General features: G+C 42.1%; 1 protein-coding gene across 7 annotated transcripts in view; it reads left to right on the top strand.

Annotated features, from left to right (window-relative positions):
* The window catches only part of ZNF609 (zinc finger protein 609), a 223,279-nt gene that overhangs the window by 14,946 nt on the left and 184,034 nt on the right, over positions 1-24,299 (top strand). For 6 of the 7 annotated variants that reach the window (XM_032623520.1, XM_032623519.1, XM_032623516.1 and 3 more), the window contains one exon: positions 13,109-13,982. The exons of the other annotated variant lie outside the window; for it this stretch is intronic. In XM_032623520.1, the coding sequence (XP_032479411.1) occupies positions 13,236-13,982 (747 nt within the window). In that variant the 5' untranslated portion in view covers positions 13,109-13,235. The remainder of the gene's footprint in view (positions 1-13,108; positions 13,983-24,299) is intronic. 7 annotated transcript variants of the gene reach the window in all.

The raw sequence follows: 24,299 nt of genomic DNA, 5'->3' as shown, positions 1-24,299 counted from the left end.
TGTTGCTACGTCCTCCTTTGTTTTGTTTTGTTTTGTTTTCCATTGTACTGTGCTGGTTTCTCATGACTTTACCTCCAGAAACCATCTTGATAAGTTCTTCTAGGTGGAAGGGTTTAAGTAGTGACACTCATTTTATTTGACATTTTAATAAATGTTTTACAAAAGTGACATATTCAGGTTTTCTCATGACATTAAACTCTTTCAAGTACTTAGGTTCCCAAATTGTTCAAGATTATACTTCTGAAATATCTTGGCTGTGTGTGGGGAATGAAAACTAGAAGATGAGCTTCAGTGTGCATAGTATTACATTTAAAAGAGGCAGAAAGTCCAGGGGACTTCCCTGGTGGTGCAGTGGTTAACAACCCGCTTGCCAATGCAGGGGACACGGGTTCGAGCCCTGGTCTGGGAAGATCCCACGTGCCATGGAGCAACTAAGCCCATGCACCACAACTTTTGAGCCTGCACTCTAGAGCCCACGAGCCACAAGTACTGAGTCTGCGCACCTAGAGCCGGTGCTCCGCAACAAGAGAAGCCACCACAATGAGAAGCCCACGCACCACAATGAAGAGTAACCCCCGCTCGCCGCAACTGGAGAAAGCCTGCGCACAGCAACAAAGACCTAATGCAGCCAAAAAGTAAATAAATAAATAAGAGGCAGAAAGTCCAAACCACTTTGTTAGCATGAGTAACTTCTAGCTAACAATTATAGCCCCCAAAGGAGACTAGAAATCTTGGTAAGCTATCCCTCAAAAAATTAGCTCAGTGTGCTGCCAGGGAAATGCTAGGCGTCATTAGGAAGAGAACTAAAGAAAGATAAAAATAAACTTCCCTCTATACAAAAGCAAGGTTTGTCTTTGTGTTACTGTGCGTTCTTTGCATCCCTAAGAAATATGTATCAGAGCTGGTGGCCAAATGAGATGAAGGCTTTAATGAAGACATGTAAAATGAAAAAAAAAAAAAAATCTTTAGCTTTTAAAGACAGAGGGAGTATTGTCAAACCCTATCAGGCGATGAGAAGAACATATAGACTTGTTCACCAGTTCTTAGGATCCTGTATTGGATAGAGAGCACCTTTTTTTTTTTTTTTTTTTTTTTCGGTACGCAGGCCTCTCACTGTCGTGGCCTCTCCCACTGCGGAGCACAGGCTCCGGATGCGCAGGCTCAGCGGCCATGGCTCACGGGCCCAGCCGCTCCGCGGCATGTGGGATCTTCCCGGATCGGGGCACGAACCCTTGTCCCCTGCATCGGCAGGCGGACTCTCAACCACTGCGCCACCAGGGAAGCCCGAGAGCACCTTTTCAAATTAGAAATGAATTTAGCTTAATTATTGGGTTGCTCTTATCAATAGTAAATAAATAAAATTTAACACTAGAGGTAGTAGAAATTTAAAAAAGGGTTTAGGGCTTCCCTGATGGTGCAGTGGTTGAGAGTATGCCTGCCGATGCAGGGGACACAGGTTCGTGCCCCGGTCTAGGAAGATCCCACATGCCGCAGAGCGGCTGGGCCCGTGAGCCATGGCCGCTGAGCCTGCGTGTCCGGAGCCTGTGCTCTGCAACGGGAGAGGCCACAGCAGTGAGAGGCCCGCATACCGCAAAAAAAAAAAAAAAGGGGGTCTAGAAGGCTTTCTTGTTTTTTTTAAATTAAAACTTCTTATTTAAGATAATTGTAAGAGTCTCATGCAGTTGTAAGCATAATACAAAGGAATCCCTTGTACCCTTTACCCAGTTTCCCCCAGTGGTAATGTCATGCAAGTATAGTACAGTGTCACAACCAGATATTGACATTGATACAATCCACCCAGCTTGTTCACATTTCCCCAGTTTTACTTGTACCCATTTATGAGTGTGTATATTTAGTCCTATGCAATTTTATTACCACCAGTCAAGATACAGAACAGTTCCATCACCACCAAGGTACCTCACATTGCCCTTTTATAGCCACACCTGCCTCACTTCTGCTACCCCTCTTCCTATCTCATAAGATTTTTGATAAATTATTGGATTAATATATTTTATAATAATCTGTCAAGGGGATCCAGGAGTATTTGGGGGAGTGTATCCTTAACTTTTTATAAAATTATTTTATTTTTTAATTTATTTTTTCAGCATTCCAGTTTACTGTATTTATTGTAATGGAGTAATGACCCCTTTAAAAATCAGTGTCCATTGATGGACAGGAAACAACTATTACAATGAAACTAAAATATTTGAATGTTACAAATGAAAAATAAAATCAAATATACAATCTCTGAATAGGAATTGCTTTATGCTCTCTTAGAACTTTGCATCTATTTCTTTTTAATTAATTATGGAACTATAATAACCATAGAAAGTTATTTTAACATGTTTTATTTATCAGATTAATACATGTACTTTTTTGTTTTTGTCTTCCCATGAACTTTATATTAAAAGTCAAATAGTAGTATGGCTTTTAATGAAAATCAGTAATCCACTGTTTATCCCTTCCCATCACCAAGTCTCACTCCCACTAGGCACCTGCTTTAAAATTTTCAGTCTTTTTCTTGTATTTACTCCCATATTTCTAAGTAATAAATAATATACACTCCTATTGCCCTCCCCTTCTTATCAAGTCAAATGTTTGGTTTCATCAGTATCCATTATTTATTGTGTTAAGTAAATATTTATTATTGAACCGTTTAGTATACTACTATTATGTTTGTTTGGTTTTTTACATTTTAGTTTGGCTGCATCGGGTCTTAGTTGCAGCACGTGGGATCTTTCATTGTAGCATGCTGGATCTTTTGTTGTGGTGTGCGGGATTTCTCTAGTTGTGACGTGCGGGCTTCTCTCTAGTTCTGGCATGTGGGTTTTCTCTCCTCTAGTTGTAGCGTACGGGCTTTTTCTCTTCTCTAATGTGGCGCGCAGGCTCCAGGGCATGTGGGCTCTGTAGTTTGCGGCATGCAGGCTCTCTAGTTGAGGCGCACGAGCTCAGTAGTTGTGGCGCACGGGCTTAGTTGCCCCACGGCATGTGGGATCTTAGTTCCCAGACCAGGGATCAAACCCGCGTCCCCTGCACTGGAAGGCGGATTCTTTACCATTGGACCACCAGGGAAGTCCCCTGTTATGTTTTCTTATACAACTTAGGTTTTTTTCCAGGATTTAATATCATTAAGTACCTCACTGTTTTTGGTTTGTTGTTATTAATGCTTTCAGACTCTCCAACAGATCTATAAATTTCCTCACAATATCATCAAACACATGGTAATCCTTAAATGTAGTTCCCTTCCTTCCTTCCTTCCCTCCTTCCTTCCTTCCTTCCTTCCTTCTCTCCTTCCCTCCCTCCCTCCCTCCCTTTCCATCCCCCTAAATATCCTGTGGGGATTGATGGCATGATTCCCTTTTACCGTGATCACATAAAATGCTATTTTAGGACCAGGACCATGATCCAGTAATATAGTCCTTTTATTCATAGGTGTTTACTATTTTACCTTTTTTTTAATATAATGTGCATATGATAACGTGCATAAAGTACACCAATCTTAAGTGTACAACACAGTTTTTTGTTTTTGTTTTTTATCGTTTTGTTTTTTTTTTTTAATTAATTATTTATTTATTTTTGGCTGTGTTGGGTCTTCGTTTCTGTGCGTGGGCTTTCTCTAGTTGCGGCGAGCAGGGGCCACTCTTCATCGCGGTGCGCGGGCCTCTCACTGTTGAGACCTCTCTTGTTGCAGAGCACAAGCTCCAGACGCGCAGGCTCAGTAGTTGTGGCTCACGGGCTCAGCAGCATGTGGGATCTTCCCAGACCAGGGCTCGAACCCGTGTCCCCTGCATTGGCAGGCGGATTCTCAACCACTGCGCCACCAGGGAAGCCCCTACAACACAGTTTTTACATGTCTATATAGCCATATAACTACCATCCAGCTCAAGATAATAGAACACTTCCAGCACCCACAAGGTTCCCTCATGCTTCTTTCTGCTCAGTCACCTCCTCCCAGACATGACCACTTTTCTGACTTCTGTCACCTTTGATTCATAGATATTTAAAATGTGCTAACTGAACGTTTTAAGTCTGATAGAATGTATCATACATTTAAGTATGAGGCTTCCAAGGGATTGCTTATGTCCAGAAATCCTGATTTGTGGGCTAGCCCTATTTTGGGTAGCAGCTATGCATGGATGAGACTGAAGGCTGAGAATACTCCAGAGCAGTTAGGCATTTTTTAAGAAATGTGGGGACTGGATTGTTTTCTTACTTTTCCCCTAGACTCTTGGTAAATCTGTATCCTTTATCTGTATCTTAGAAGAAAGAGGAATCCACACTCTGTTCTAGTAAGTTTGAAAACTGTTAGGTAATTGAGACAGCATATAACTAGTGACAAATCAAACTCAAGTAAGAATGGAGATGAGAAATGGCAGCCTTGGCAGTGTTATGATTCTGCGCATTGAGGAAAGCAGTGTTCATTCACTCATTTATTGACCAGAATATTTATTGAGGGAGCACTGTGACATAAACACTGTTATTAGGATACGATGGTGAGCAAAAGGGATGCAGCCCCTTGCCCTCAGGATGCGTGCAGTCCAGTGGAGGAAACAAATGTTAATCAAATCATCACACGCACTGGGAGGTAGGATGTGAGCAGGGAATGTCTGAGGTAAATGCCAAAAGGCAGTAAGGTGGGAATGGGGTGCAGAGGACAGAGTGTGGCCATGAGATGAGGCTGGAGAAGTCAATCTAGCTTAGATATCCTAAGGGATGTGTGTGTGAATTCCACCATTTTTTATGGTTAGTCTAACAGTGTAGATAGTATCTTTTTTTCTTTTGGCCGCCCCACGCAGCATGTGGGATCTTAGTTCCCTGACCAGGGATCAAACCTGTGCGCAGTGGAAGCACGGAGCCTTAACCACTGGACTGCCAGGGAAGCCCCTAGATACTGTCTTTTGATAGAGAAGTTTTCTTTGTGTGCTTTTTAGAGTTACTATAGGATAGTAGTTAAGTAAGAGACTTAGGAAGGGAGGTGAGGTCTAGAATATAAAAATGAAGGTAATTCCTCATGTTTCCTGAAAAGTGCTTAGGTTTTTTTTGTTTTGTTTTAAAATATTTATTTATGTATTTTATTTGGTTGTACTGGGTCTTAGTTGCACCACATGGACTCCTTAGTTTCGTCAGGCAGGCTCCTTAGCTCCAGGGCTCCTTAGTTGTGGCACATGGTCTCCTTAGTTGTGGCATGCGAACGCTTAGTTGCGGCATGCATGTGGGATCTAGTTCCCTGACAAGGGATCAAACCTGGGCCCCCGGCACTGGGAGCGCAGAGTCTTATCCACTGTGCCCCCAGGGAAGTCCCTGCTTAGATTTTTTCCTTTCCCCCATTCCTATGAACTTGACCCATATTATTCCCTGTTTTAGAGGTGAGAAAAGCTCTGCCACAACAGTTCTGTGTGGAGGGCCAATTTCTTAGATCTCCTGATTCCTAAGCTAACTCCACTATTCACTTTTTTCTTGAGAATTTGACATCACCTCTTTCTCTTTAGTACAGAATGTTTACCTCTGGGGAAAAGAACTAAATTATAAAGGGCTACATAGCCCTTCAGTTTTTAGGGGAGGAGGGATGGTAGAGCTTTATTGTTTACTTTAGATGATCTTTGCCTTCTGCTTATACATAGGCCTTGGTAAGGGTTTTCTCTGTGAACCAGTTCCACCAATGAATCCCTATAAGGTTGGGACTGAATTATTTACATGTTTAGTATGCTGTTTAGCCTATTGTGAGATGTATGCTGGCACAGAGCAGTATTGACAAACACCAAGGCTCTAAACCTGAGCCCTGTTGAATAATTATGTCTAGTGGAAGTGTCATTTGCTTATGTGAAATGAAACAGGTCAAGCCTCATAATCTTACTCTGAGAATAGCAGCCTGTGAGGACCATAAAACTATTCATGAGGTGCAGGTTATAAACACTGAGGGACTGGAAGATGCTACACTTTTGCTCTTCTGTCCTTAGGTGACACATGGTCAGATGAGCCCTGTTGAATTGGATCCATCTTCTCAAATTGGCACTCTTAGTCTATCTTTATCTGATCCCCATTGGAGATATAAGCTGAGAGGTATGGTACTTGAGGAGATGACACAGTTCCTTTGTTGCAGTAATTAATGTAATAAATTAAGGAAGAGACCCAAAGGAAAGTTGATTGTTTCTTGTTAGAGCCCCAGTTGGAAATTCAGTTGATTAGTGATCTCTAATGTGGCAGCTGGAGAGGGAGATGCCTGTTCTTCCAGCTGGGTAAGCTCAGAGTCACCACGGATGGTTTACATGTTGTACTAGCCTCACCTGAGGTTGGCTGAGTATGTGATTTCAGGGTAGCATCTGGAATTCAGGGAAGATGGTATAGTTTGGTTTTCTCTCAACTTTGTTTTATCCCACTGCTTTATTGACAGTTCCCTGGGGCATCAAACCCTGTGAACCTCACACAATTTAGTTTTGAAGGCCTGTCAGGGGGGGTCAACAACCTACTGGACTGGAACAGTTGGCAAAAGAGATAGTCCAGATGTTAAAACCATGAGCTTTGAGGTTGGTACCTTGGCCCTGAGGGGTTTTTGAAGCAAGATGGAGTCTTTTTGTCAGTCACTATAGTGTAGGATTTTATGAGCCACATCTGAAGGTAGGAGTAGCCTAAATGGAAAACCAGAGTAAGTGAAAACCACTGAGTAATTGAAAGAAGAAAGGATTGCCATTTTCTTTCGTAGAACTCAAATGAATATCAGTACTACCTGTAATTTAATTTGTAAAAATTTTTTTAATATTTATTTTTACTGTATTTTAAAAATACTTTAGGTCTTTATACAGTGTATAACCATGAAGCAGGCCTCTTTAAGTTGAGACCCTAGAACATTGTGAGAATATTTGGGTCATTTTATACTTTTGAGTTGTCATATTTTTCAGATTTGGATCCTCATAATATGCTTAGAACCATGATGGATTCTCCCTCCATTTTATAATAAGAAAATTAATATTTAATGAAGCAACTTGGCTAACATCCTGGCTAGGGTCATTGGAAATCTGAGTCCAGAAATCACATCTCTCTCTTTTTTTTTTTTTTTCAGAAATCACATCTCTTGATTCTCAGCTCAGTTTTGTGTTCTACACCATGCTGCCTTCCTAAAATTGAGTGTAGCATATTTTTCTTTGTCCATATAGCTTTCCGTGAGAACTAGCTAGCCAGACGGATCACCCGCACACCCAAATGTGTGTGACCTGTGTGGTTGCAAGCAGAGTGTACTCACTCAAACACAACTGTCACTTGCACAGACCAAAGCCTGTAAGAAGATTGATACAAAAACTGTAACAAGAGGGGAGGACAGATAAATTTACACTGGGAGAGCATTGGACAGTTTGCTACTTAGACCAGATTAGCTCTAAGTAATTGGCAGTTAAAGAGATCCTTTCTCTTTGATGCCCTGTAGGATGGATACAGAGCTCTATCTGGGCAGAAGGAGAAGTATTCTTCTTCATATTGTGTTTGGACATAAGTAGGGTCAGTTGTTGCTTATGTCCTCTGGGCAGGGGCAGAGACCTCGCGTGAAGACTCTTTTTCTCATTCTTAGTCTGGAAGAGAGGCCTTGCTCATTACTGAGGTAGGGAAGTGGTGTAATCTATGGCATATGCCCTAGTAAAAAGCAATTAATGACCTGAAATGTATGATTACAAACCAGCCTGTGGGCTGGGAGTCTGAGGGATGGAGTTGGGTTCCAGAGAGGAAACTGGAATTTGAACTTTCATTGTTATAGATACAGGGTATGAGGAGTGATTGTCATGGCCTATCTTGGTCCCTTAGCTATATCCACGCAGAGAAGAGTTCTTAGTGATCAGGTGCAGAACAAAGCAGAAATGGCACTGGCAAGTAATTCCAGAGTTTGGTGAATCATGGTCCTAAATAGCGAAGTGTAGTACAATTAGACAAAAGAAGAGAGAAGAAAATATATCCAGAAGCTCCTGCAAGTTTAAAGTACTTTTTGGTCTCGGTAAGGTATTGGTTCTCCTGATTCTGCACTTTCTCTGCCATGGAAGCAAGAGGTCAGTGCTTTTCATTTCCAGCTACCATGTTAGTTACCCTACCTCCTGGGGTTAAACATCTCTGCTGTGAACTGTCAGAGAGTTTGATTATTGGCTGTATAAAGCCAGGGATGTGGTAGGGAGCAGATGGAAAGTGGTCTGGCTGCTGTAGCCAGGCTGATTAAAGAATCCTTGGCAATTTTTCAGTATATCTTTGGAAAGGTACCACCAAAGTTACTATGAAACCTGCTGGGTTTGGTAAACTGAATTTCTGAGAAGTCACCTGGTTGAAAAGTGGTACTTACTTAACTCACTCAGAAATTAGAGGACAGTGGCTCTCTATAGAGCATCAGGACCACTAAATATCAGTCCTCAGGATATGTTTTCTTTGTTTGCATCCTGGTCATTCAGAAATTCTGGGTAGTTTTCTAGTAGGGAAAGCACTTTAAAAAATTTTTTTTATTTATTTATTTTTATTTTTGGCTGCATTGGGTCTTCGTTGCTGCACGCGGGCCTTCTCCAGTTGCAGCGAGCAGGGGCTACTTTTCGTTGCGGTGTGCAGGCTTCTTATTGCGGTGCTTCTCCTGTTGTGGAGCATGGGCTCTAGGTGCGCGGCCTCAGTAGTTGTGGCTCACAGGCTGTAGAGCGCAGGCTCAGTAATTGTGGCGCATGGGCTTAGTTGCTCCACGGCATGTGGGATCTTCCCGGACCAGGGCTTGAACGTTGGCAGGCGGATCCTTAACCACTGCACCACCAGGGAAGCCCAGGGAGTGCACTTTTTGATAGGTACATTAACAGAATTTCAGATTTGAAAAAGGCCCTGGGCATGTCCAGACTACTCCCTGTCACACATAGAAGAATTCTGTAATTTGCTTGACAGGTGATTATGGTTTTTCTGGTCACTACTTTCAGTGATAAAGATATGGCTTCATTAAGCATTGTGGGTCATTGTTGGGAATTCCAGGGTATTACATTTTTTCCTGAGTTAAACATCTGTCTTTCTGTAACTTCTACTTACTGGTCCATTTTATACCCTCAGCATAACAGAATAAGTTTCTCTCTTCCACATTGCAACCATCATATATTTGAAGCTAACCAGCCTGTCTCCCTTCAGCTAACTCCTTTCCAGATTAAAGAATACCAGTTTCTAAGACCTTTCCTCTTACGAAATGGCTTTTTGGTGTTTTACTATACTCTAGGATATCCTTCCACTTAATGAATATCTCACTTAAGATGTGGAACTTGAAAATGAGCACAGAGCATCAGATGTTCTTTTCATCTCCAGCTCCCTTTTAAGAAGAAGCACAATTTAAAAATCATGTTAACAGCAATATTTCTTTTTTTTTTACATCTTTATTGGAGTATAATTGCTTTACAATGGTGTGTTAGTTTCTGCTTTATAACAATATTTCTTGCTTACTAGAAAAAACAAAACAATTTGCCATGACATATGGAATTGGGACAAAAGGAATTTGAGGAAGTGTCTTTCCTTACTGATGTTAAGGCTGAACGTTCTAGGTTCAGCATTATTACAAGCATTGATTTTGCCTCCTATCTTTTCCAGGAATGTCTGCGTTGAGTTTACTCTTAAGATTACAAAAATCATTTGGTATTTCTGTTTACAAGAATTATTCAACTTTATGCTACACTGAACTGATTTTAATGCTTCAGATAGTTTTTAACAAGGTGGATATATATATGTTCCTACATAACTGAAAATCTTTTGTTTTTACACGTGACAAACAACTTGACTCAGTGAAAGACTCTTGAAAAATAACCTTTTCTCTTCAAAATTCTTTGTAGATTTTTCATTCTCTTTTAACATTTAATATTGCAGAGCAGTCTGAGGTTGGCCTAAGTTTTGTCCTTTGTAATTCAAATATTTTGTTAGGATGTCTGCAAGTTTGGCTTTTTTTAAATTGATTTTGCTGAAAAGGTAGTGAACTTTTTCAAGATCTTTTTCAGCTCAAGGTGTTATTCATATATTATGCCTCGACGGGTTGCTTTTCTCCCGTTTGTTCTAGTCTCTTCAGTTTTGCTTTGAGTATTGTTAAATACTTTCTCTGTCTTTCAGTTTCTCTCACTGTTTTCTTTTTGCTGTCCTTTGCCTTTGCCTTCTGGAACAGTATCTCAGGTTTTCTTGTAATTTACAGATTCATTTTCCACAGTTTTAGTTCAGTGCTTTTTTGATTTCTGTATGAATTTTAATTGCATTTTTCATTTCCTTGCATCTTCCTTTTTTAAAAAATAAAATCAGATTCTTTTGTCTAAGTTCGTATCTTTCCATTTCAGCCTAGTATCTCCTTAATGCTGTGTCTTCTTTACTGTCATATTTTGTTTACCCTGCTCCATACGACAGGTCAGCCAGTGCAGAACTGTCAGGAGCTCTCAGTGAGCACAAACACTTTTATGTACTTTATATTCTTCCCTTTATATACCTTTCCAGAGTCTCTCTTCCATTAGCATCCTGTTTTCTAGAGGAAGGGTTTTTGTTTTTTGGAGGAAGGTCTTTTGAAAGTTTTATTGAATAAACAAACATGGAATTGTTCTTATGGTTACATTACATACTGATGATAGTGCAGCTCAAGAGGAAAGTGGGTAAGTGTTAGATGAATGTGGGTTATGCTCTGAGCCTCACCACAATTGCAGAGATTGCAGAGGTGACAAATGATGATGTTGGGAAGAACTATACTTTAATAATCCTTTGTAGTGCAGATTCAGTTGGCATTTCCATTTCTAGAAATGCCTTTGTCCCTCATAATAGAATTATTTTCAGTATCATGTTCCACTGCCTTATACACTCTCACTTGCTACTGTATTCCCAGCACCTAGTTTAGTGCCTGGTACTTAGTAGGCAATTAATACACGTTTTTTTGAATGAATTAGTGTATAGTATAGAGAATTCCAAACATTTTACTAAAAATGTCTTCAGAATTCTAGATCACTATCAGAGGTATCATTTCTTTAATTTTTTCAGAGATTATGTTGCCTTTACCTTGTGGGTGGCATTTTTTCATAGTTCTTTTTTTTTTAAATTATGTATTTATGGCTGCATTGGGTCTTTGTTGCTGCGCGCGGGCTTTCTCTAGTTGTGGTGAGCGGGGGCTACTCCTCATTGCAGTGTGCGGGCTTCTCATTGCGGTGGCTTCTCTTGTTGCCAAGCACGGGCTCTAGGTGCACAGTCTTCAGTAGCTGTTGCACATGGGCTCAGTAGTTGTGGCTCGCAGGTTCTAGAGCACAGGCTTAGTAGTTGTGGCGTATGGGCTTAGTTGCTCCGCGGCATGTGGGATCTTCCCGGACCAGGGCTCGAACCCATGTCCCCTGCATTGACAGGTGGATTCTTTAACCACTGTGCCACCAGGGATGCCCCATAGTTCTTATGTGATGTTTTCCCCCACACACAGTTTTTGCTCATCGTTTTATGAAGTAAGATCTATGTGGACTCAACGTCAGCAATGATTGGTTGTTGGCACTAAGCTCTCTACTTGGGTAAAGGATGTGTTTTCTTCTCAGATCTATGGCTAAATGGCAGGTTAATGTGCTGCCATTATTAACGCGCTGAATTTCTCTCTTACATCCCAGTTGCTGTCAAGCACTCACTTGGTATAGCTCTGCTCTCCTAGGTGACATCTTCTCTTGAACTGCACCCTGGTTCTTTGACACTGCCTTGAGAGAGGCATATCTCTTAAGAGATATTGATGGCATTTACCTGTTAGATATTTACTTTGTAGGATTCATTGTGCCACCTCTGTTTTACCCTTTCTGCTCTGTCATCTTATAAGTTCTATATGCATATAGAAAGATGGTAAACGGGAGTGAGCAAGAACAGAAATCTTTGGTTTCATCATAAAGTAATAGCTGGGGGCTTCCCTGGTGGCACAGTGGTTGAGAGTCCGCCTGCCGATGCAGGGGACACGGGTTCGTGCCCCGGTCCGGGAAGATCCCACATGCCGCGGAGCGGCTGGGCCCGTGAGCCATGGCCGCTGAGCCTGCGCGTCCAGAGCCTGTGCTCCGCAAAGGGAGAGGCCGCAACAGTGAGAGGCCCGCGTACAGCAAAAAATAAAAACAAAATAAAGTAATAGCTGGATGGTGTATGTTGGCTGCCAGGTTTTCTAGATGGTACACTCCCAAGGAGAGGTATAAATTGCCTTTTTTACCACCCACCCCATGCCACCCCCTTTTTTAGCTATCTCTGTTCCGTGTGGTGAGGCCCTGGTATTTATCAATATAGTGCCATCAGTCTTATACTATTAGAATGTAGAGACTTTTCCCACATTCTAACATGAGGTTTTTTAGTACTGTTCAGTTATTGATAGGGTAATATTTTTTCTGTGTGTGTGTGTGTGTGTGTGTGTGTGTGTGTGTGTGTGTGTCTTCCTGGGTATTTTAGTGGGTAGTGAGAAAGACTACAGTGGATTCTGCTATTTAGACATAATTTGAAACCTGGAGTTTAATAAGGCTGGCTTAACTGAACTGAAGCTGATTGGTTAAGTCCTCTCTGAGGATTGTCTCCTCTAATTGCAGGTTTTGCCCCTATCCTGATATTGTATTTTTCCCCAGTTCTGTTTGCTTTTCTCTTTTACTTACCCACAATTAGACACCACCACCCCCAGCAGTAGAATGACAAGGAATCTATATTATTTTTAGTAGGGACAGGCCCTGTGAGTAGAGGGATTTAGCCTTTGCTAGACTATGTTCTGAATCTCTGATAGTTCAAGAAGAAGCAAGGAGAAAAGAGGTATGAGTAAAGTTGTGCTAGAGGATGTGCCAGGGCCTGTATTGATAGAGGGAGGATTGCCGCCTGGCAGTGGTAGTAGAAATAAGTCTCTTCGGAATGGGAAACTAACTCTAGAGAATTCCTAGTTAAGACTGCCGAATTTCCGGGCAACTGCAAATATTGTACTCTCCCCTGTGGAGATGGAGTGGGAATTAGCTTTTCCCTTGGTCCAATGTGACTTGGTTAGAAATACAGCTGAACCTGTTTGTCTTGTCTATTGTGGTGTGATAACCACCTAGGAAGGGTCTGTTTTTTGTGGGAGTTTATTTCAGCCTCTTTGCCTGTATTGTTTCCTTTAACAGCTCTTTAAATTTTCTTTTTCCAGCAATGATGTTGTCCACTGGGCATATACTGACCAATGTGGCAGGTCTGAGAACATAGCTGAAGCTGAAAATAGGAAAGCTGGGGGCAAGGAAGAGCCTTGAATCTTGAGGTGGGACGTTGACTCTAAGATGTCCTTGAGCAGTGGAGCCTCCGGAGGGAAAGGAGTGGATGCAAACCCGGTTGAGACATACGACAGTGGGGATGAATGGGACATTGGAGTAGGGAATCTCATCATTGACCTGGACGCCGATCTGGAAAAGGACCAGCAGAAACTGGAAATGTCAGGCTCAAAGGAGGTGGGGATACCAGCTCCCAATGCTGTGGCTACACTACCAGACAACATCAAGTTTGTGACCCCAGTGCCAGGTCCTCAAGGGAAGGAAGGCAAATCAAAATCTAAAAGGAATAAGAGTGGCAAAGACACTAGCAAACCCACTCCAGGGACGTCCCTGTTCACTCCAAGTGAGGGGGCAGCTAGCAAGAAAGAGGTGCAGGGACGCTCAGGAGATGGTGCCAATGCAGGAAGCCTGGTTGCTGCTATTGCTCCCAAGGGCTCAGAGAAGGCGGCTAAGGCATCCCGCAGTGTAGCCGGCTCCAAAAAGGAGAAGGAGAACAGCTCATCTAAGAGCAAGAAGGAGAGAAGCGAAGGAGTGGGGACTTGTTCAGAAAAGGATCCTGGGGTCCTCCAGCCAGTTCCCTTGGGAGGACGTGGTGGTCAGTATGATGGAAGCACAGGGGTGGATCCAGGAGCTGTGGAGCCACTTGGGAGTATAGCTATTGAGCCTGGGGCAGCGCTCAACCCTTTGGGAGCTAAACCGGAGCCAGAGGAAGGGGAGAATGAGTGTCGCCCGCTAAAGAAAGTCAAGTCTGAAAAGGTAAGAGGTGGCCAGATCTGGCTGCCCACTGCCAGTCAGAACTGCCCTGGACTAACCGCCAAATGCTATGTGCACTCTGTGGGAGCCTCATTAGTTTGTGGGTAATGACCAATTACAAGGTCAGAGCAGCTGGTAATGATAACGTGGTTTTGTTCCAAATTAGGGGATTCCCTACAGATTCATTAACAGCAGGCCTGGACATTTTGGAGAAGAGTGTCTGTTGTTGTGGGTAGCTGCTTGGTAGAATGAATTTTCCGTAAGTCAAGAACCTCCAGCCTTGTCCTTGTCCCACCTCAGATACTTGTTACTAGAGGCTGGCATCAACCTTTATATGGTTCCCAGCTTGATTGACATTTCATCCTTAGAGTCATTGATAAACTTAACAAGTTGATAAACTTAATAGGCTTTCAATTGAGTGCTGTTTTTAATGGGATAAATGGTGCTGCTGGGTCTCTGGAAGAGAAAAGGGTTAAGTAAGTTTCATTACATGGTATCTACCAAGTGTTCTGTTGGTGACTGCCAAAGAGCAAAAGGTCACAGTTTGGGGCAGGTAAACAGTGGAGCAGGAGGTACTGAGGTACTTAATCAGGTCTTATGGATTAGTGTAGTGGCTATGAAAGTTTGGCCTTGAAGGAGATTCTTTGGCCACTAAAGTATAGTTCTTGTCTGGGTATCTCCCTCAACTATTGGGAATCAAGGTCTCCTGGTGGTTTAATAGCTGCCATATGGTGTAATGATACCTTGCCTTCTGCTTGACTTGGAAGGACAGGTGCCTGCAGCCCCACAAGGGGTTCTCCTCCTTTGGGAAGATGATCTTAGTTCATGTCTCAGTAAATGGAGTTTGGAGGCCTAGACCAGAGTGGGTGTGAATCTAGGGTCAGCTCAGGCTGCCTTAAACTTCTGCAGCTTACAATTTCCTGCAAAGCGGCTGGCCTGGTAATGTGCTGTTCACTGGCTCTTGATTTTCCGCTCTGTGTTCTGCTCACCCTATGCTTTCAGCTGATTCCAGAAGATGCAGTATAAATTGATTTCTCTGTAATTGCATCAGCTGCAGCAGGGAATACCTCTTTCCATATGTAAGTGTTAATAGAGGCAGGATGTGTATGTTTGGGTGGTGGTGTCCTCTCAGTGCTAGGTTACGCTTTCTTTGCTGTAGGTGTTTTGGTCCTTGCCTCTGGCACATCTGTGACTCTTAGCAACATCTGGGCTTCCCTGGTAACAGGACTGTGAATTTTCTTCCACTAATAACACAATGGTTTATTCCCTTTTACCAGTGGCAGCTGCCAGAGAGTCTGCCTATGTTTAGGTGGCAGATGCTACAGTCCACCTCAGCAGAGTCAAGTTCCAGCTGGTTACTGGCATGGTGCATCGTGTGCTGGCTGTGATTTACCATTTTCTCTGGGGTGCAGATGGATAATACTGTTTTAAAGAGGCTTAGGAGTACCAGGAGTTCTTGCTTCTATTCCAGGCCCATTAGACTGTTCCCTACATCTGGCTCCAGTAAACTCTTGCTGTATATCCGTGTTCATAATCTTTGTTCTTCCTGTGCTGAAAAGTGGCCACTTCTGAGGGTGGCCTTCAGTTTCCTTTCTGTTTAGAACTCTTGACTCATGTTGCAATCTTCTAAGCCCAGTAGTGGTCTGTGGATGAAAGGATTAATGATGCTTATCTTCATATTGGATTTAAGTCTAAATGTCCTTGAGAGTCTCCAACAGAGAAGCAATGGAACCCTTTTTCTTCTTACAGGTTCGGGGACTGGTTGGGTGGCTGCCCTTCAGATTATAATTGGGCTGAAAGATGCAGTATATTCAGCTAAGAATACACCTTGGTGCCAGGGAGGTTTGCTTCTTAATAATATAGCTGTGTTATATGCCTTGTCACCCCAAAAGACTGAGATTGGGGCAGTGGAATGGGAGAGAAAAGGGAAAGAGACTGTGCTTCTGTTTTTGGAGGAAAGGTAAAATTGCTGAGAAGTACTCTTAGAAGAGGAAATTTGCTGTGCAGTTTGATGTCACTCTAAGCAAGAACCTGCTTTCTTAGTTCTTTTCCCTGTTCCCTCAACCCTCTTGAACAGTCTGGTTCTGTGGGGTGCCATTCTAAAGCATTTGGCCATTGAAATAAATAATTATGTAAATAAATATTTGGAAGTTGCTAGGAGATGAAAACACTGTGCAGAAAGACAGCGTTTCTGGAATGGGAGGAGGGAAAGGTGCAAAAGGGAACGCAGGCTAGGAATCTCGGAGTGGAGCAGCTTTTGAGAAACAAGGATCCCAGGTTGTTGGGCATAAGAGGTGTTTGAGTCGGTGTTTGATGATTAATACTATAACTCATAAGCTAAGTCTTTAAAAACTTTCTTAAGATTTTTGTCTCTGAGATATGGGCTTGCCTATGGCTTAACTGGTTTGGAATGTTTTCTTCCACGTGGGGGACAACCAACAGAACCAAAACAACAAAACAGATGTTTTGATATAATCTAGGAATTACATACTCTGAGCTGGAAGCTGTCATGAAGAGGGAAAACTCATAAAATTTGGAAAGTGTCTTAGCTGGAGTCTCCTCACCCATACCCACTCCTGTAACCCCTTGGAAACAAGAGAGAGAAGACAAGTGGAGTTTGTGGTGTAGGACAGAATTGTCACATGTCTACAACTAGCTAATTAGGGAGATTTGAATATTCTAATTCTCTACCTCAGGACCTCCTCTCTCATCAAGGTGGGTATCTCAGTCTATGGCTGAGCGAATTTCAGTCAGCCAAGAATGTGAATTTCCCTTCATGGGATCCCACTTTTGCTCCACCACACCTCTCTCTGGCAGGCTTCACTGTGCTATTTCCCAGAGTTCTAGGAGAGACCTAGAGAGTCTTAGCAACTACTGCTGCCCTGAATTGTCATTGAACACTCTTGCCTCATACTTCCTGCCAGCTGAAGCGATGGGGGAGGGAATGTTGAGGAATAAACAAGACAGAGCCTTCCAGCTCCTGTCTGTTCCTTGTCTTTGGTTTGATTGATAGGTTGTTGAGTTAGGGATGGAAAGGGAGGTAGGATGAGGGAGAGTGCCTGTCTGAATGTCCCCAGCTTAGTGCTCACGTTACCACTCTGACAGGCAAGAAAAAAGAATTTACAAACCACAGAAGGCAGTGATCTATCTGTGTTGACTCTGAGTTGGGGCTTAAACCAGGAGTTTAAGGTGAGACTCCTTTTTTTTCCAGATTGTATAAAGTAAAGCTCTAGTGGCTAAAGGATCTAGAAGTTTGCAGCCAGAAGCTCTCCTTGTCTCTTCAGCTGCTGCTTTTTATCTTGGAAGGTAGAAACACTGCACTGTGCTTTCCCCATGTTTGTGTCTTAGCTTCTGCTGCTCTCAGAATGCTGCATACACATATTTACCACTTACCCATTAGTTTAGGAGACAAAACTAAAGTGTGCTCTTTGCTCTTTCCCCTTCCGATCATGTTTGCTATCATATCCTGTGTTCTAAGAGCATCTTCCTTTGCCCTTGATTTTGTTTTCTTGCCCTAGTTTATGCCTTCCATCTCATTTCTCTCGTGTTGCAATCCCTCATTGCTCAACCAAGGTCAGGTCTCCTTTATTCCTTCTGATCCAGGGCTTGCTCTCTTAACACCTTCCTCCTTCACAAGCTGTTCTTTCTCAGCTAGGGATGAAATAGCAGTTAGCCTTGCTTCCTGAAGCCAAATGCCCTCAAGCATTTTCCTTCTTGGAAAAAATTAAAAGAAGTTGATATTTATGTGGGACAGAGATGCATTCTCTAACTACAACGAAGTCTGAGCTTAATTTATTTTTTCTTCAGCAGCTCTGTTTTCCATCCGGGTGTTGTAATTCAAGGAGGGCCCTGAGAAAGATTATCTTGTCCAATCTCCTCACTTTATAGAAGAGGGAACTGAGACCAGGGAGGTCATGTGACTTACCTAGACTGTCACAGGTAGTCAGTGGCAAAGCCAGGTTTTTGTTTACCAAGTTCTTCTGGCATATTGTTACTCTGGGATTCTTAACAAATCCTTCATTGTTATGAAGGATTCTGTTTTCCCACTTAAAGACTACCTCAGAAACATTGGATGTAAATGCCTAGGTGCTCTTAAGACTGCTTTCATTTGTTTTCTATACCGATTTTAATATTGTAGGCACTCAGTAAACAAAGGATCTTTGAGTTTCACTTTCTTTGGTAAGGTGATGATGTTTACAAAGAACAACCATTTATAGCTGGTGCTGAACCTCCCCTGTTATACATACAGACGGAAAGTTACTTTTTAAACTGCTACTTTGAGTTTGACTTCCTGAGAGAGTGTGTGTGTGTGTGTGTGTGTGTGTGTGTGTGTGTGTGTTCTGGAGTATTGCATTCAGTCAAATTTTCATTGTAATCATTGAGGCATTGCCAGTTCCCTCTTTATTTGGCAATTGCAGGTATGAAAAAAAAAAAAAAACCCTGCCCTTGTGCTTCTTGGATATATCACTAACAGGCAGACCGTAAATGTATTGTGGATATTAACTGTTTTGTAAAGAGATGATACTGTTAGATACCATTGTCATGTTTCATTCATTCTGTATATTAACTGAGTGCATTTTACATTCCAGGTATTGTGCTTAGTACTGGGTGTATACTGGTGAACAGAACAGAGATGGTTGCTGCTCTTTGCTTACAGTTTACCATCTAGAGCAGAGTTCCTGAAATTGTGGTCCATAAAACCATGTGCATCATGTCATCTGAATGTCAGAAATGCAGAGTCTTAGACCTTACCCCAGATCTGCTAAATAAGTTTTAGGGGTAGGGGCCCAGAAATCTGTACTTCCAGAAGACTCTCCAGACAATTGGTATATACTTTAATGTTTGTGAATTTTCTTTAACCATCATTAAAGGTGGGCACTTCATAAGCTGGGCATTGGGAGCCACTTCCAACCTAAAACACCAGTCTTGTAAACTTAAACTGCACATGAGCTCTTATGCATAACTTAGTGATTAAGAGTATAAAGTCTGGAGCCAAACGACCGGGGTTTGTATCCCAGCTTTGACACTTATTAACTGAGTGATATTGAACAAATTACTTAACTGAGCTACCTCAGTTTTCTCATCTGCAAAATGAGGAAACAATAGTTCCTTAATAGGATTTTTGTGAAATTCAATTAGTTAATTCATATAAAACAGAACGGTGTTTGGCACATACGGAGCATTTAGTAAATATTACAAAAGAAGAATAACATGATTTGAGTTGAAATATGTCTCAGTTTGCTGTAGGCAATAATGGGCTGAAATATAACAACATACCACCTATACCAGAAGCCCAGTATGAATAGATAAGCATGTTGGCTAAGACGTGCAGCACTGTTCTCAGGAGAAGTTCCAAACCTGGATTGGGAAGCTTGAATGCTGGTAATGTGTTCTAAGGGCCCTGATATTTATAGTGGGGTTTGATGAGGTAGAAACCAGAAATTGGCTTCAAAGGATATTGAAGTGGCCTGTTGAATTTCAGATTTCATATGAATTGAGTTTCCTTTTTGGCCATATCCCTGGTATGGGGTTGAGTATGTGGGATAGATATTACTGTGGGTTTGCCAGCAGGTGCAATCTCATGTATGCTGGAAGAGCACTAAATGTTTCTGTTTCTGCACAAGAGTACATGGAAAATCTAAGTCCTAGTCCTTAATCTTCCTCCCCCAGCGTGAACTTGTATTTTTGCCATTTGTGTATAAGAGCTTTTACCAACAGAGCTCATCCAGGGAGGCAGCAGGGCTTGGGCTTTCAGGCTGGAGATGGCAGTAACATGCACAGCTGAGATCCTGCCACTGCTGGCTGTCTGAGCCCTCCTCTCTGTGGTTTTCACTCTTCAGGCCATGCTTGAGTAACCCACCTCCAGAGCTGCTGACAGGGCTGTGTTCAGAGGCCTTGGAAATTACACTATTCATTTCCTTATCATCCCCTGACCTGCAGTGCAGAGCCTTCTGGTGCAGGAACAAGGCAGAAAAAAATCCAGACGGCTCCCAGCCAGCATGTGTCAAGGGCTACAAAGAAGGAAATTGGACTTGCTCACTTAAAAACGTTGGGGTTAGGCTTTGATTTTTGGTTCCTGCTGAGAGTTATTTGTGTGTGTGCGAATGTTCTATCTCAGTGTATATGTATAGAAATGAGTCTGTGCGTGGCAAAGCTGTAGAGGAGGAGCATCTGAAAGTAGAGAGCAGAGAGGAGATTGCTTTTCTCTTCATTTAATTTCCCAGTTGTGCCATTGGGATGGGCCTGGAAGGATTACCATCAGGAAAGTGCTAGGCCATATTAATATTTTAAAATATATTTCTCTAGGTACAGTTTAGTCACGGTTGAGAGCACCCACCCGAGTACGAAGCTTCCCAGGCTGACTGAGGAGACATTTTTAACAAATCCTATTCTCTGAAGTTGTTCATCCTAGGTGACATTGACATAGTCAATATTTAAGCTACCTAAGAAAGTATAGAGTTTGGGTCAGTCTTCAGTAAGAGGAATAGCTCTTTTGAGATGGAGAATAGTATGACAAAGGAAAGATAGGGATTCATAGCATTTTGTGATTTTTTTTACTTATGGAGCAAGATTCTCTTGTTTTCAGAGCCTGTCCTTGTGTTTTTAGTGTTATGAAACAAGCTACTTCTTTCTTCCTTTGGGCATTTCTCTTGCCTTAGGAGACCCAAAGGAAACACTTTTCAGACTGAAGAAGTAATACGTGCCTGGTAAGGTTCTTGAGCAGAGTTTACAATCATTCTGACCTTAATTTTCCTTTTTCTGGATTTCCACTGCTTTAATGTCATTTGTGACATTGGAGCCCTTGTGAAGTGGGGAAAAAAAAAGTCTTTTAGCTTTCAGAACCTGGAGATGTTTTTAAATCCTAAGTGTCTCTCTTGTTGGAAGTGCTCCGTAGAGAAGTGTTTTTACATGAGAAAGGTGACAGCTAAGGTGAGAGAGAATTACTTCCTTTTACCTTCTTATAAAACTGTTATCCCTATACCAGCAACATCAGCATAGCATCTGGGAACTTGTTAGAAATTCAAGTATCAGGCCCCATCCCAGGCCCCCAAGTCAGAAACTCTAGGCTTAAGGCCCAGCAATTTATGTTTTACCGTTAGCTCTTCCATTGATCATGATACACACTAAAGTTTGAGCTCCACTGTTGTAGAGCACATTGTCCTCTTAATAGTGAAGATCAAATTCACCAAAAACTTGAAGGGGTAAAAAGTAACTCTGGACAGTAGGTATGATTTTTTTTTTTTTTTTTTAATTTCCTGAGTGATGTTCAGATATATCTTTTCTCTTTATGGGCAAACTGACAGGAGCCTAAAATTGGAAGCAATCCTAAGGGTTTGGGACTTTGAAAGCAAAAGGGATATTTAACTTTTGTGTGTGTGTGTGTGTGTGTGTGTGTGGTACGCGGGCCTCTCACTGTTGTGGTCTCTCCCGTTGCGGAGCACAGGCTCCGGATGCGCAGGCTCAGCGCCCATGGCTCACGGGCCCAGCTGCTCCACGGCATGTGGGATCTTCCCGGACCGGGGCACAAACCCGTGTCCCCTGCATCGGCAGGCGGACTCTCAACCACTGCGCCACCAGGGAAGCCCCTGAATTATTTTTCTAAGCATTGAAATGGCTATAACATGATTGTTTTAGTAAATGTGCTGCCGAAGCGAGCACAACATGATTGTTTTAGTTCGGAAAGTTTTTTTTTCCTTCTGTTAATCTTTGAAGAGTGCAGACTTTAGCCTTTTGAAAGGATTAGAACTACAGGTAGTCTAAATGGTCAAGAGAAGAATAAGGATTGAGATGCTTCTTTTTGTGAATTTGTCACTAGCTGCAGGAAATAAAAAGGCAGTTCTTAGATTTTTAGGAGGTGGTCAGTTTTCAACTTGAAATATTGTCCACTGGGAGAGTACAATTCGACTGTGTGCCTGTGAAAAATACACTAATTGAGTATTTTCAAATTTGAGACCACTGGGTTCCAGCCTTAGTGGCAAATACTAGCTTGGTTTAAATGAGCCAAACCTTTACATTAAATCCATTCTTGGCCTTTTTTTTTTTGATTGAGGTATAATTGACATAACATTATATTAATTTTGGGTGCACAATGTAATGATATAATATTTGTATATGTTGCTAAATGATCACTTCAGTAAGTCCAGTTAACATCCTCATTGTTACAAAAAAAAAATTTTTTTTCTTGTGATGAGAATTTTCAAGATTTACTTTCCTAGCTACTTTCAAATATGCAATACAGTATTATTAAATATAGTCACTATGCTTTATGTGATATCCCCACGACTTATTCATTTTGTAACTGGAAATGTACCTTTTGACCTCCTTCACCCATTTCGCCCACCCCCCACCCCCTACCCCAGGCAGCCACCAATCTGTTCTCTATGTCCATGTCCTCAGGATTTTGTTTACTTGTTTTTAGATTCCACAGATAAGTGGAATCATACGGTATTTATCTTTTTCTGTGTGAATTATTTCACTTAGCATAATACCCATTCATGCAGTCACAAATGGCAAGATTTCATTCTTTTTATGGTCAAATAATATTGCATTGTGTATATGTGTATATATATACACATGCACACCCCACGTTTTCTTTACGCATTTATCCATTGATGGACATTGAGGTTCTTTCCATGTCTTGGCTATTGTAAATAATGCTGCAGTGAACATGGGGGTGCATATGTGGTTTTTTTTTAACATGTCTTTTCAAATCAGTATTTTTGTTTTCTTCAGATAAATACCCAGAAATGGAATTGCTAGATCATATGGTAGTTCTATTTTTAATTTTTTGAGGAACCTCCAAACTGTCTTCTATAGTGGCTGCACAATTTACATTCCCACCAACAGTGCACAAGGGCTCCCTTTTCTCCACAACCTTGCCAACACATGTTATTTCTTGTCTTTTTAATAGCCGTTTTAACAGGTGTGAGGTACTATCTCATTGTGGTTTTGATTGGCATTTCTCTGATGATTAGTGATATTGAGTATCTTTTTGTGTACCTGTTGGCCATCTCTTTGTATTCTCTTGGCCTCTGTTTTTGTTTAGTAATGGGTTCTCTTTACTGTAAAAAGTTTTTTGTAAACTGGTACCCCAGCCCACTCAGCTCAGACTTGACATTTCCTATTTGATATGTTTCTTTCAAGTTAAATACTTAACTCTGCACTGACTGGTACAGAGAGTATTGTAGAAAGGAGGTGTACATATTCATCATATACCAACCAAAGTAGCATGAGGTTAGAGAAATTCTGGATGAAGAGTCTCTTGGCGCTGAGGCTTCTCAAGTGGAGGTGCATGTCAGACAGAATCCCTTCTGGAGCTTCTACAAAGTAAAAGTGCCCTACTGAAGTAAAATCTACAGGGTTGGGGACCCCAAGCATGTACATATTTTTTTAAAACTTCAGCAGGTACTTTTAATGTGCCTCTTGGTTAAAAACCACTGTCGTGGGCTTCCCTGGTGGCGCAGTGGTTGAGAGTCCGCCTGCCGATGCAGGGGATTCGGGTTCGTGTCCCGGTCCAGGAAGATCCCACATGCCGCGGAGCGGCTGGGCCCGTGAGCCATGGCCGCTGAGCCTGCGCGTCTGGAGCCTGTGCTCCACCACGGGAGAGGCCACAGCAGTGAGAGGCCCGCGTACCGCAGAGAAAAAAAAAAAAAAAAACCACTGTCGTTGCGGAAAGGACTTTGATTTCACTATACAGCCTCTGGAAATCCCTGTTACTCACTCAGCCAGGGAACATTTAAAGTTCTTGCTTTTTGCCATTTGCAGATGGAGCTGTGCACTGCACTTTAGATATCGTGTGATCCTCAGGTGTTTTACAGCATGGTCAAGATCTTCCTCCAGCTTTCCTTTTTCATTGCTCATTGTGTTGGGATCATTTAGGTATAGACATAATGAATCTGACTTCTCATTATCCCCTTAATTAGGAGAATTAATTAATAAATTTTTGATAGTTATAGCCTTTAAGGTAGAGCATCCAGGGCTTCTCTGGTGGTACAGTGGTTGAGAATCTGCCTGCCGATGCAGGGGACACGGGTTCGTGCCCCGGTCCGGGAAGATCCCACATGCCACGGAGCGGCTAGGCCCGTGAACCATGGCCGCTGAGCCTGCGCTCCGCAGCGGGAGAGGCCACAACATTGATAGGCCTGTGTATCACAAAAACAAAACAAACAAGCAAACAAAAAAAAGTAGAGCATCCATATCAGTGTTACTGATTCATTTTAAAATTATTGTTTCAGATTTTTTAAAGCAAATTTGAACAAAATTCCTATGACTAGATATGTTTTGCCATATATAGGCAACTTGTGGTTTTTTTCTATTTAA

This window comes from Phocoena sinus, chromosome 2, assembly GCF_008692025.1.
Source record: "Phocoena sinus isolate mPhoSin1 chromosome 2, mPhoSin1.pri, whole genome shotgun sequence".
In the NCBI taxonomy this organism is placed as follows: Eukaryota; Metazoa; Chordata; class Mammalia; order Artiodactyla; family Phocoenidae; genus Phocoena; species Phocoena sinus.
This window is presented reverse-complemented; position numbering and strand designations above follow the sequence as displayed.